This window comes from Littorina saxatilis, linkage group LG10, assembly GCF_037325665.1.
Source record: "Littorina saxatilis isolate snail1 linkage group LG10, US_GU_Lsax_2.0, whole genome shotgun sequence".
Classification (NCBI taxonomy): Eukaryota; Metazoa; Mollusca; class Gastropoda; order Littorinimorpha; family Littorinidae; genus Littorina; species Littorina saxatilis.
Genome location: NC_090254.1, coordinates 37,273,366 through 37,288,059, shown reverse-complemented (window position 1 = coordinate 37,288,059; position 14,694 = coordinate 37,273,366). Strand labels below are relative to the sequence as shown.

The following is a 14,694-nucleotide window of genomic DNA, read 5'->3' as shown; positions in this document are numbered from 1 at the left end:
CCGGTAGCAGGTAAGAGAGTGTCTCCCAACCCGTGATGCTCACAGCGTGATTGCATCAGAATACCACATGTTAAAACCGGTGTTTGAACTAGAATAACAGCCAGTAGTATTAAGAACAAGTGTCTTGTGTATGCAGCCCTCTTTCTACTGTACGCTGGCAGCAGATAATACAATAATTGAAGTCCTTCGAGGCATAAGGGGCCCATAAGGCGAAAAATTGCTTTAATTCCACCCTCAAAAAGTCCCAGCCTTCAAACCGTAACAAATAACAGTACGCACTATTAAGCAAAATTATAAACCAAGCCTTGATTATTAATTTTTATTATTACACTTGTATCAAACAAGTGACCTCCACCTTTTGATTGGCGTTTTTATTACATTTGAATCGGACTTGTGGCCTTTCAAAGTTGCGGTGACCTTTGACTTTCAACAGAGGTCATATGTAACAGTGGTTTTTGGCTCACGTAAGTGTAGCCTATGCGATGATAAACTTTGTCTGTCTGTGCGTGCGTGCGTGCGTGCGTATGTATGTGTGTATGTCTGTGGTAGAAACTTTAACATTTCCGAGTCTATGGATTACGTCAGTCTCGGTCAAAAGTGTTCGACGTGTGTGATAGAAACTATTTGAAGACGTCACATTATGACGTAAGAGGGTTAGACGTCACGCAAAGGAATTACTGAAAGTCTCGGTCATTGTTATTGTGAGCGGGCCGAGACTTCTTGGCAGATCCAGGGTCTCGCTTTCTTGCATAGTTTCACCTATGCTTACTGTGTGTGTGTGTGTGTGTGTGTGTGTGTGTGTGTGTGTGTGTGTGTGTGTGTGTGTGTGTGTGTGTGTGTGTGTGTGTGTGTGTGTGTGTGTATGTGTGACGGAGTGATTGAGTTTGTGTTACTGTTTGTCGATTTCTTACGTGAGCCTTGAAGGCTTCGCCTCTTGTTAAAAACATAATTTAGTTGGCTCATATATCTGAGACAAATGATCGGACAACAGCCCTTTACATTATCGTGACACATATTTTTCTGAGGCACACTGGACAGTAATAGTGCAAAGGGTGGGGTTAATCAAGGGAGTGAACCCCCCCTAAAAACACTACCAACCTGTCGTTTTTTTTGGTTTTTTTAATGCCGTTTTGATCGCTCTTGCGTTTACAACCCATCTCATCAAATCGTAATTTATTTCCAGGCTACCAGCAATAAAATACCTCAACATGAGGAACAAATTTAAAATAAACTCTGGCAAAAGACGTGACGTCACAAAGTTTGAGTATGCGCAACATTTTCGTTTACCAGTGCACTTCGTTACCTGCCCATTGCTGCTTTGGGTGATATTTTTTAAATGACTATTCCTATGCAGATGTTTGTGTAATTGGCCGTTTTCAAAACATACCCATTTTTCGATTTTTCGGTCCAAAATTCAAAACGGGCACTGTCTTCCGAGACTCATAGCTCCGAAACGAACCCACTACCCTATATTTTTTTTATGCTGAATGCATAGCAGACAGATCGAACTTAAAAAATAACCAACTTTTGGGAGAAACCAAATTATATTTAACGGGTCCAGTGAACTACCTTAACAGCAAAGACCAATTTCTATCTTCCGTTTTTGCGACGACGACAAATTGCTCCATTTTCCAGCCGGAACGTCTCGCAAAGGCCCCGTCCCGACTGTGTGAGGGGAAAAAAAGAAGGTCACCGTCACTTGTCGTCGTGCTGAGTTGTCAGGCGTCTTCCCCGCAACCTCACTAATGTAGGTGTGGATCACAAAATCCAACAGCCTCGATTCGCAAAGAACGCTACCGCGACAACTGCAACACACCACAGGCGATGTTCGGAAATAACTCTATCGAGTTTGTATGGGTTGTGAAAGAGAGAATACTCTTGCTTTTATTGAGTCAAAGTTCCCCACGTGACATTGCAGGCCAGTCACTAGCGAGGGGGGTGTCTCACACACATGGACAAGGTGCACGCGTCGCGGAGTATTCACTCTTTCAAACCCCACACAAACCGGACAAAGTTATTTCCGGAGTTCATCTGTCACAACCACCTCGAAACGAACGTCCCCCGGGACAACCGCAACACACAAACACTCCAGAGAAAGGCTACCTTGGCATGTCCCAAATATATGTATATATAGAACACCACAACTGACTTTGCTAATCTACCGGGTATCCCTGCACTGGATTGGCTCTCTTAAAAATACCGGTAGAAGTTATGCCAGTGGGAACAAAAGATACCGGTAGATTGTTACCGAGCAGAAAGCTCCGTCATTGGCTAATCAAACTACCGGGTAGAAAATGTCCCCATGTGCGCCGAAACTGCCTTTTACTCGGTAGAATCTACCTGTAGATTTTGGAAATCGACCATTGATCATAAATCTAGCGGTAGATTCTACCGAGTAAAAAGTCCGTTTTGGCGTTTCATACAAATAGTCACTGGTTCTGGGAACATTGATTATAAGTATTGGATTGGATTGGATAGGATAAGATTTACAGTCCAGTGAGGTTACCCTCATGGAAATTCGGGCTGCTTTCTCCCCGGGGAAAGCGAGCTGCCATACATACGGCGCTACCCATATTTTTTTTTTTCCTGCATGCGTGTATTCATGTTTCCTGAGACTTAATGCCGTGTGAGATGGATTTTTTAAAACTTTTATAAGTACTTAGCATAGCTACCTTGGCCGCCAGCACTCGCTGCACGATGACCTGGTCATTACACCAGTACCACACGGCGTTGACCGTCAGGCCAAAGACCAAGCCAGTCCAGGGCGTCCCCTCGTCCGCTGGCCACATCAGCTGGAACCAGTACTTGCTGGGCCGGTTGCACGAACGGTACTTGTAGGTGGGGTTGGACGAGTTGAGGATGGCAGTGTCGGGGAGCGACAAGGGGTACTTCCTCTTCATTTCCTCGTAGCCACCTACCTGTTGTGGGGATGTAAAACATCATGTCTATATAATTATAACTAGTATCTCTAGGCATTAATTCCGAATTGTCAGTCAAGGCAGGCATCAGTCAGTCAGGCAACAATAAGCGATATTTTCTCTTTATTTCTTCGTAGCCACCTACCTGTTGTTGGGATGTAAAACATCATGTCTATATAATTATAACTACACTCTAAACAAAAGTGTTCCACTCCTGAACACCCTTTCTGTAACCACTTCTGAACACCCTTTTAGTAGAACACTTTTGGAACACTTTTGGAACACAAAAAGTGTTCTATACACAAAAAAGTGTTCCAAAAGTGTTCCAAAAGTGTTCCAAAAGTGTTCACATCTGAACACTTTTAAGTGTTCACCCTGCTGTAACCACTTCTGAACACATAAAAGTGTTCAGGTCAACACTTTTAGAACACTTTTGGAACACTTTTGGAACACTTTTAGAACACTTTTAGAACACTTTTGGAACACTTTTAGAACACTTTTAGAACACTTTTGGAACACTTTTGGAACACTTGTAGAACACTTTTAGAACACTTTTGGAACACTTTTAGAACACTTTTGGAACACTTTCACCCTGCACTGTCATACAATTCAGAAAGACATTAAAATCAAATTTTGTGAGCAAAGAAGCATTTTTAATTGACAAAAAGAAATGTCTGCAGCAGTCGCAGAACAAACGGGTCTGGGGTAGGAATTGTTGAACACATAATATACCGAGCAACAAAATTCGTCATTGTTTGATTGACAAAATCTTCATCAATTATAGAGTTAGAATTATTAAACTACAAAAGTTTAATGAAGGCATGTTTGACCTTGCTTTTGTGTGATTATTTTGATGCTGTGACTGTTTTAACACACAAGACAAGCAGGTTTATCGTAAAACACATAATGCGCGCTCGCAGCACGTGCAAGTAGAGCAGGAGAAATCTGATATGTGAGATGTGTTCACTAATGCATTAGCAACCAAAAGAGACCATGGCACGCTTGCTGCCAGTCTCACTTTTGAAACAGCCAGGATGCCAAGATTGACACCACCAAAATGCCAGGTCGATTTAAAGCTGGGGGTGATCCAGAAGCGCTGGCATGTGCTTTAAACGTGCATGTGTCAACAGTTTATCGCCTTCTGCAATGTTCTGGTGACATTGGAAGCACTGCAGTTATGCAACGCGGTAGATTTTTTCGCATTACCCCAATAAGACAAGATCGCAATTTCCTTCCACAACGTCTTCGACATCGATTCAATTCAGCCGCTGACAATACCAGGAACATCACTGGTAGCAACCAGTGTCCGATCAGTGGCCAGAGAACGCGATGAAGGCTGACTGAGCGAGACCTCCAAAACTTCGTTTTGTCCCGTGTGTTGAAACAATCGCAGCATCAAAATACTCACGCAACAGCTGTGTCAAACATGCCTTCATCAAAATGTTGTGGTTTGATAATTCTAACTCCATAATTGTTCCGAGATTTTGTCAATCAAACATTGCAGAATTTGTTCGCGTTTCTTTTGTTGCTCGGTATATGTTGCTATTAAATAATATGAACGGAGCTCTGGTAAACCCCATCTTGAAAGTTCACACACGAAAGTCCGATAACAAAAACACCCTTCAGAGTTGGGAGGATTCCAGGCCCTTGGTCTTTGGTTTAGTTTTCAACTCGCTGTCCGGAGCATCCTGTTCGAAATAAAAGTGAGTTTTAGAACATGATGCATTTCCAACTCTTAACAGGTTTGTGTTAAACGTTTGTACTTAATTGATAACACTGAAGTGTAAATCTTAACTAATAGTGGACTTCTTCTTGCTGTCAGCAGATCTCCAACAATCGCAGTTACAGGTAAACTTTTTTTATTCCAGAACGGGCATAGGTCACATAACAGAGAACAAATACGTCACGTCCAATTCGCTCTCACCTTCCCAACACACAATGACACTCGCATGCACGCACATGCACACACGACTGAATGTAAAAAGTAATCCCTCTTGAAGCAGGAGTCTGTCCCTAAGAACAAAAAGTAGAATTAAAATAGGTCTTTCGCAAGGATTTCATTATCGCGTGGCCACTCTGGAAAATGGCACTCTACAAATTGTTTATATAAGGTAAGCAGTAAACCGTACTGCTAATGTGGCGAGGCCTTGAGCACGCCCGTTTTCCTTAACTCGTTCTTAACCTATGTGAACCCAGGGAAAACACCTTGTCAACAATCACTGGAAGCCAAAGATCACTGTCGCAATTAATCGTGAACTCCGATGAGTTTTAGTTTAAAGAAAAGGGTGTCATATTGAATGCACCCTCTAGTAATCCGTTTGTAAAGAAACTACCTAAGTTTTGTTGGTTTGATCTAAATAATGAATTATAAGGAAATCATTTATTATGTAATGTATTCTATATTATAGAATGCATTCTATAACGTCCCGAACTGCCTTCTATGATAAAATGCATTCTATTTACACAAAATACCAAAATGCTTTTTATGATAGAATGCGTTCTTTAACGTCCTGAAATGCATTATAATTTATATGCATAATGTCCCGAAACTACAACAGGCCAGCCCCGCAAAGAAAAGCAGAACTACACACACACACACACACACACGCACAGACACAGAGAGAGAGAGAGAGACAGAGAGAGAGAGACAGACAGACAGAGAGAGAGACACAGAGAGAGACAGAGAGAGAGACAGAGAGACAGAGACAGAGAGAAAGAGAGAGCTGTGTGTGAGAGTGTTTGTAGATCTGCTTTCGAAGCAGGGACCATACCGAGCTGGCCTGTAGAAGTTTTGTGGCGCTTTATGGAATGCATTCTATCATAAGAATGCATTCTATCATAAGAATGCATTGTTGGACGTTATAGAATGCATTCTATAATAGAATACATTTCTGGGCAAATGACAAGTATGATTGAATGCATTCTATATTATACAATGTTTTCTATTTTATAGAATGCATTCTATAAATATAGAATGTGTTCTATGATATGGAATGCATTCTTTAATATAAAATGCATTCTAATTTTTATCATAATTTTCTAAAATATTTCATTATTTAGATCAAACTAACCAAAACTTACAAACGGATCGCTTTTAACTCACGTGATCTCAAGCTAAACCTACGTGAACCGAAGGAAAACACCTTGTCAGCGACCATTGGAGGCCAGCGATCACTGTCAAAACCAATCTTAAACTCCGATGAGAATATTTTCAAAAGAAAAGGGTGTCATATTGAATGCACCCTGCATACACAGTTAGCGGCAATGGCAGATCCAAGCGGATCAGCAGCGTGTTGTCTGTTGGCCATGCTTTGACTAAAGCTGGCCTCAGTGTTTACGGCACTACTCTACCATAACGAATGGAAATTCTGAGTAGACTAAGTTCAGGAAAACATTTTATCATTGCAGGCCTCAGCACTCACTGAACTTAAAAATATGTATATTTTGTCCACCTTTTAAGGAGAAGACTGCAAAATAAGGCAGCATTCTCAAAATGTAACTGCGCTGTATCCCACAGAAAGCTTAAACTTACATGAAGTGCATCCACAAGGTTTCGTCGCATTACTGTTAGCTCCATCTCCAGAAAGTGAACTGCCTCAGCGAAGCAGTATGGTTCCTGCACACACAAGATGCATGTTAAGAAATCAAACACTATTTTACTGAAGTTCCACATCGTAGCAACACTGACAAGTGTTCTGATTCTCATACTTTTGTTTATTGTGAAACTGTGTATCAACATTTAGATTTCTGTCAAATGTGGAAGGAGAGGGGGCTGGCTGTGTGTGTGTGTGTGTGTGTGTGTGTGTGTGTGTGTGTGTGTGTGTGTGTGTGTGTGTGTGTGTCCACATATGAGTTTGGCGACTGTCTGGTGTGTTTTGCACGGAGATATTAATTTTGAAACAGAGTATTTCAGCAAATAGTATAATCAATGATTCCGCAACCGCCGGCACAATTGGCCTAGTGGTAAGGCGTCCGCCCGGTGATCGGGAGGTCGTGGCTTCGAACCCCGGCCGGGTCATACCTAAAACTTTAAAATTGGCAATCTAGTGGCTGCTCCGCCTGGCGTCTGGCATTATGGGGTTAGTGCTAGGACTGGTTGGTCCGGTGTCAGAATAATGTGACTAGGTGAGACATGAAGCCTGTGCTGCGACTTCTGTCTTGTGTGTGGCGCACGTTAAATGTCAAAGCAGCACCGCCCTGATATGGCCCTTCGTAGTCGGCTGGGCGTTAAGCAAACAAACAAACAAAACTTATCAGATCAATATTTCTCTGCAAAACTACACACTATATGCAAATGCAGGACATGCGTACCTTGGTAAACACGTCTGGGTTGCCGTCAGTGCCTCCTGTTCATCCTCAGTGCAATTCAGAAGAAATGTGCGCAGGTTACGCCCACATCGATTCGCCACATGGGCACATCAGCTCAAACGGCTTCCCAGTTCCCTGAAAGTGTGATAGATCTGTGAAATTAAATACAACCAAGCATGCATAGAATTATTCTAAATTGCGCACACAATCAACCTGGCCACTATTATGATGAATGTTGTTCATTAATGTATGCTGTTTTTAGCCTACCGCTTCACTTTATCTAGCGTGCAGATCGTACATCTATGATCTAACCAAAGGAAGAAGAAGAATCCGAAAATCTGCAAATGTGTTGCTCTGACCACAGGCGGAAGGTATCGTTCACTGGACCACCATTATAATTATAAGGAACCCCTGGACATACAAGTATAACAATAACACAAAACCAAGCACATCAACCAGAATAAAAAATCAACATCAAATTGAAATAGAGTTTATTTACCAACGCAGAACTAATGTAAAAGGTCCACTGATCAGCTGAAACCGTTGCGACAGCAAAATTAGAGAAATTGTCTTCAAACGTCCACAGATACAATCAGGAATCAGGAATCAGGAACATGTTACAACAAAAATACGAGTGACTAAGCTTAGATGACTTAATACAAAATCTCAGCAAGCAACTTACAGATAACAATCGGAAATCCTGAGCCAAATCAACGCAGCGACAACGCAGACAGGTCCACAGATCTAAAAGTGTCAACGTTCTTTTTTGGTCCAGCTGAAGCATGATGGGACAATTAGTAACATTATTAAATTGTAAAAATAAAAATGCTAATACTTACCGCTTATTAGATGTCTCAGATGAAATAAATGTTTGATGAAAAAATATAAGCACAACACGATTAAAAACAAAAACAAAAAAACGTCCCGCAGCGGTCTAGGGGGTATAAACATTATATACTCTAAGCGACGCTTGATCCCGACGAGTCTCCGTAGCTCAATCGGTAGAGCGCTGACATGGCAAGGCGAAGATCTCGGGTTCGAATCTGCTCATGGCCCAAATATTTTTAATGTATTATTTTATTCGGATCATGACTAAAAGACGAAGTGGAACACTTGTGGAACACTTGTTGAACACGTGTGTTCACCTGGTGTTCCACTGTGCAAAAAAGTGTTTACCATGTGTTCCAAAAGTGTTCAGGTAGCAGAAGATGCTTCAGGATAACACATTGAGAACACTTTCTGTGTTCCAAAAGTGTAAAAATGTGTTCACCCTAACACTTTAAGTGTTCACCCTAAACACTTTCAGTGTTCTCAAAGTGTTATAAAATTTAGAGTGTAGTATCTCTAGGCATTAATTCCGAATTGTCAGTCAAGGCAGGCATCAGTCAGTCAGGCAACAACAAGCGATATTTTCTCTTTATTTCTTCGTAGCCGCATACCCGTTAAGGGAAGCGTTTAAGAATTTGAATACTGGTTACCAGTTTGGTGCTTACTACAACTGTAGAAGTTTGTTTGTTTGTTTGCTTAACGTCCAGCCGACCACGAAGGGCCATATCAGGGCGGTGCTGCTTTGACATATAACGTGCGCCACACACAAGACAGAAGTCGCAGCACAGGCTTCATGTCTCACCCAGTCACATTATTCTGATACCGGACCAACCAGTCCTAGCTCTAACCCCATAATGCCAGACGCCAGGCGGAGCAGCCACTAGATTGCCAATTTTAAAGTCTTAGGTATGACCCGGCCGGGGTTCGAACCCACGACCTCCCGATCACGGGGCGGACGCCTTACCACTAGGCCAACCGTGTTGGTACTACTGTAGAAATGAGCTGAATGCAGGGAATTTGAATACATGGATACCAGTTTGGTGCTTACTACTACTGTAGAAGTGAGCTGAATGCAAGGAATTTATGATTGCGGTGTCAGAAAACACCAAGTTCATGTCCTAAACTTCCGAAAATGTCCGAAAGTTGCATGGCTCTTTCGGTGTACCTGCTCCTCCGTCACTTTCAACAAACACACACACACACACACACACACACACACACACACACACACACACACACACACACACACACACACACACACACACACACAAAACAGCAACCGTGATGTGTGACTTATCGAACCTCTTTGTCCCCTTGAAGTCGGCGTATTATGCTGCCTGAATGTCGGGGTAAAAACGTGCAAAAACATGAGTGAACGTGGGAGTTTCACCCCATGCACGAAGAAGAAGAATAATAATAATAAGAAGAAGAAGAAGTAGAAGAACAACAACAACAAGAACAAGAAAGAGGAAGAAGAAGAAGAACCTCCTTGAAGGCGAGGACCATGAGGACGAAGGCCCCGATCGTCATGATGACGGTCTGGATGGTGTCGGTCCACATGACGGCAGTCAGACCGCCCGTGATGGTAAAGATGGCCGCGATGACCACCAGGATGATCACCCAGACGTACAGCGTCGTCGTCCCGGGCAACGCCTGGTCCATGAACACGGACCCTGAGTACAAGTCGGCCGCGATCTGCAAGTAAAGCCCAGGTCCCACTGTGACGAATTTTGACGGCTAACTACAACGATTTGGGATTCGTGGAAAAAATCGCTGAGGTCGTTGTAGTTCGTATTACTTCGTTCTTGTTCGGCCAATTTTTCACAATCATTCGTAGCAAACATCACAATTTAACCTTCACTTTGGTGGGTGGGTGGGTGGGTGGGGGGTGGGCTTGGGCGGGTGGGGTGGCGGTACCTACCTTAGTGGTGACATAGAGTGTCTTGTTTCGTAACCACCGATTTCTTTTTGAATGTTTTTTATTTAATTTTTTTTTTTTTGGGGGGGGGGGAGGGGGGTAGGCGGTACTTACCTTAGTGGTGACATACAGGACCAGGGACATGACGGCCAGGTAGACGCGGATTCTGCTGCCCCCGAAGCGCTTGTACAGGTACTCTGGCATGGTGTAGATACCCGAGGCCTTGTACACGGGGAGGAAGACCCAGCCTAGCAGGAAGAGCGTGTAAACGGCGTGCAGCTCGTACGCAGACACAACGATGCCGTCTTTGGCGCCGCTTCCCGCCAGCCCGATGAAATGCCCTGCACAACACTTGACGTTACGAATTGTTTATAGTAACCCCATGGACGTACGATGACAACGACAATGACAATTCTTTATTGAACGAGGGTAATAGAATAAGCAGTTTTTGTGTGTTTTTTTTACTTAGTTTTTTTACATTTGGCCCTCGCCCTAAAGAGTGACTAACCTACAATGGCTAACTAAGAGTTAAGCAGCAGTTACACTGAGCACAAAAAGTTAAGGATATTTTTTCAGTGGTATTGCTCAGATGTTAAACAGCAGTTTTTTGGTCAGAAATATACGTGTATTTGAAGATCAGCCTTTCTTCTGCCCAAAAATGTGTTTCTGGAATCTGAGAAATATTTGGGTATGACGTCACAGGTCCGTGACCACGCCTACCCTCAAAAATGGCGTTTTTTGACGGCATGATTCACTTTCAACTGTCGAAACGGTGACTTAAACTGAATGATATATTGCATTTTTTACACCAAAAAGTTTATTTGGTGTCTTACCTAACAGTTCATACACATTTCGTTCAAATCCGCCGCGCAGTCAGGCTGATCCAGCGTGTAAAGGAGAGCGACCACAATCCTGAAAAACGGCAAAAAATCCATGTTTTTTATGGTGTTTTTGCTGGGTAGCCGCAGTTAATATGCAATAAATCTAAAACTACTAACAGCAGCCTCTCCATATTTCACAGAACGATGACAAAGACCCTCATCTGTATATGTTCCAGTACTTAGAGCAAACAGAACCCACGAATGGACAAATTTGTAAACGTTTGTAACGTCCAAGAAACACATGTGACATGCACTTAACGTTGTACATTTTGCAAAGAATGGTGCCATAACATGTGTGCCAAGTTTCAGAAATATTCTTTCATGAGCTCAAAAGTTATGATCGTTTGAAAAGAGGTGAAAAATACTGTCCCTCGTGTCTTTCGCGCAACTTTTTTTTGGACTTTTTCTATAATTTTGTTTCTCGTTCTCCGATAGGATGCGCATAGCCTTCACGGATGATGCGAACTTGCTCAGTAGCAGTTGCAGAAAAGAACTGTTCACGTGTTTTGAACACAGCTGTGCTGTATAAGAAAGAAGTAAACAAGTCGCGTAAGGCGAAATTACTACATTTAGTCAAGCTGTGGAACTCACAGAATGAAACTGAACGCACTGCATTTTTTTTCACAATGACCGTACTCTGCCGCTCGTACAAACGCCAGTGAAATTGACGAGCCTGTTTAGCGCGGTAGCGGTTGCGCTGTGCTGCATAGCACCCTTTTCTGTACCTTTCTGAGCGTGTTTTTAATCCAAACATATCATATCTATATGTTTTTGGAATCAGGAACCGACAAGGAATAAGATGAAATTGTTTTTAAATCGATTTCGGAAAAATAATTTTAATCATAATTTTTATATTCTACATTTTCAGAGCTTGTTTTTAATCCGAATATAACATATTTATATGTTTTTGGAATCAGAAAATGATGAAGAATAAGATGAACGTCATTTTGGATCGTTTTATAAAAAAATGATTTTAATTACAATTTTCGGATTGTTAATGACCAAAGTCATTACTTAATTTTTAAGCCTCCAAGCTGAAATGCAATACCAAAGTCCGGCCTTCGTCGAAGATTGCTTGGCCAAAATTTCAATCAATTTGATTGAAAAATGAGGGTGTGACAGTGCCCCTCAACTTTTACAAAAAGTCGGATATGACGTCATCAAAGACGTTTATTCAAAAAATGAAAAAAAGTCTGGGGATATCATACCGAGGAACTCTCATGTAAAATTTCATAAAGATCGGCAGGGCCGGACTACCGGGGGGGTTATGACCCCCCTAGCAAGCTAGGCGCTTCGCGCCGTCGGCTCGGCGCTTCGCGCCTTCACACCCATATCTTCACAATATACTTTTGAAAAAAACCAGTCATAAAATGAACTGATCCGCCCCTGCCGCCAGAGGGGACATCCCCCTGGGCCACCACTGGCAACCCCCCCCCCCCTCCTCTTCGCCTAGTCCGGCCCTGATCGGTCCAGTAGTTTACTCTGAATCGCTCTACACACACACACACACCGAGACACACACACACACACACACACACACACACACACACACACACACACACACACACACACACCACGACCCTCGTCTCGATTCCCCCTCTATGTTAAAACATTTAGTTAAAACTTGACTAAATATAAAAAGACAAAGAATTAAAAAGACAGAAGAGTGAAGACATGACGTCATATAATTCCAAAAATATGACGTCAGATGGAGGCAACACTGGGTTTTTCTCATCGTCGTCTTGATAGCAGCGAGACACAATCTGGCATTTGCTGTGACGAATCAGACAGTTGGAATGCTACGAAATAGAGCTGTGGAGATGGACATCGCCAGGTTTTTAAGAGTCTGTAAGAGCATTGTCTCGAGGTCATAACGGCTTACTATACAGAGAACCGTTATCTGTCCGTTATGACACAGAGAGAACGCCTTTTTGGTTGTCCCTTTATTCGTAAATCGTGAACATCAAGCTACGGGAACAGTCACACTCACACAAACTCAAAAAGTATAATTATTTAGAGCTCTTCGGATTATTTGTTTATCATGCACACATACAAACACGCGATTCTAGGACACTTTCCCCCTGGATTTTTCCCCCCTGACTTTATCCCCCCGAATTCTTCCACCCAGATTTTTTTTCCCCGTGACATTTTCTCCCTGAGACTTTTTCCCCCCGTGACTTTTCCCCCCTGGGGCACTTTCCCCCTTGACTCTTTCCCCCCTTGACTCTCCGTTATTTTATTATTTCAGATGGGAACAGCGGGTTTCGTCTCCTTGCGTTTTTTCCTACCCGCCGACCTATGTACGTGTCTTCGAGATAATCTGCCACTTGTTGAAATAGGTCATCTGCGATGGTTTCTTGAAGATGGTCATAACACACTGAAAGTTCTGGTGTAGGTACAAATGCGAGGGCAGCCAACTTGCGGACAGATATAGAGAACTCTTCGTCCTCCATGTAATCAGTAGCATAGCCAAGCGACTGTACCTTGCGATAGATACTCTGCGCAAAATGAAAAAAACATCCTTTCACAGCACAATCGAGGAACACTTGATTGAAAGCGTTCTTCGTTGCCAACTCGAAGTCGATCATTACCGATTCCACCTTGGCATTCGGAAGCAATTCACTCAGTTTTTCTAACATTTTCACGTATGTCACCTGACGTTTGTTCGGCAAAAGTACACAGACGCATGGAGTGATTGAACCGTCGTACATGGCATGCATTGTGTAAAGCTGGAAGAACTGTTCTGGGGCTGTTTTGAAGGTGCCATCACAGAACTAGTGCTTTGAGGAGGACATATATCGCAGTCCATCACTGGTTGCAAACAACAACATTCTGTCCGCTCCATCGGCACTGTCAAATGCAAGGAATCGTTCTCCGTGGGTTGTCTCTAAGTACACGCCGTGGATGGTGGCACGCCTATTTTTTCCACCGCAGGAACACCTAATTCGTTCCCCCGCAAGACGAACAACATGGTAGGTGTCTCCAAATTAATGCCTTAAAATAGTAGATAACCAGACTTTCTAGTATTGAAGTTTATATCATACTGTTCGGTACTTTATTTTGCATTGGATCAGCTAGTTGTCTTACCATTTACACTCTCGTGTACTACATAAGAGAAGAAATGTCATCAAGACAAGTCAGAAATACTGTCTCCCACGTTAAAAATGTTGAAATAACACAAAGCACGGTCAACAGAAGGGCTTAAATCTTTTTGCTGGTCAAAGTCAAACTACTTGTGGATACTGCTCTTCATTTTTAAGTTAAAGTTTAGACTCACGATCGGTTCAAAGATCAACAGTGAAATTTGACGGGGTAAGATCCCCCGCAGCTTGGTCGATTTGCCTACTACACCCCACCGCACCACTAGGGTAAGATCCCCCGCCGTTATGTTTATCAGAAAAAAATGACATACAGCTATAATTTTTGTGTAAATCTACTAATTATGGATGTGATTGGCATCTGACATCTTCAGATGTACTCCATCATTTGGCACGAGCAATAAGTCACCGATTAACCATTGTTTTAGTGTGTGTGTGTGTGTGTGCGCGCGTGCGTGCGTGTATGTGTGTGTGTGTGTGCGTGCGTGCGTGCGTGTGTGTGTGTGTGTGTGTGTGTGTGTGTGTGTGTGTGTGTGAAAGAATTGCACATAAATATGTCCACTTTACACAGGAAGCTGTGAGGTTGTTACTTTTTGCTTTGAGTCCAGAGATATACTCTGACAGGCATGCAAGACTTCATATGATGAGGAGAATCGTTTGTACTTGAAGGACTGTGCTTTTTAACAAAGCAGAATTATAAAACAAAAACAAAAGGCACTCAACTCTCTCTCTCTTTACATTTA

At 42.6% G+C, this 14,694-nt stretch overlaps 1 protein-coding gene and 1 long non-coding RNA gene across 3 annotated transcripts in view; both read right to left on the bottom strand.

Moving 5' to 3' along the window:
• Positions 1-14,694, bottom strand: part of LOC138978733 (sodium/glucose cotransporter 4-like) — a 75,780-nt gene that overhangs the window by 38,123 nt on the left and 22,963 nt on the right. Inside the window, exons 2-5 of one of the 2 annotated variants that reach the window (XM_070351526.1) lie at positions 10,806-10,884; positions 10,087-10,313; positions 9,540-9,749; positions 2,673-2,918 (exon numbers count right to left, since the gene is read on the bottom strand). In XM_070351526.1, the coding sequence (XP_070207627.1) occupies positions 2,673-2,918; positions 9,540-9,749; positions 10,087-10,176 (546 nt within the window). In that variant the 5' untranslated portion in view covers positions 10,177-10,313; positions 10,806-10,884. The remainder of the gene's footprint in view (positions 1-2,672; positions 2,919-9,539; positions 9,750-10,086; positions 10,314-10,805; positions 10,885-14,694) is intronic. The other variant, XM_070351525.1, reaches the window with a different exon arrangement.
• On the bottom strand, positions 3,547-8,147 carry LOC138978734 (uncharacterized). The gene is made up of 4 exons (XR_011459784.1): positions 7,909-8,147; positions 7,230-7,361; positions 6,451-6,534; positions 3,547-4,606 (listed from the first exon to the last, which is right to left on the bottom strand). It is a non-coding gene; the product is annotated as an uncharacterized lncRNA (long non-coding RNA).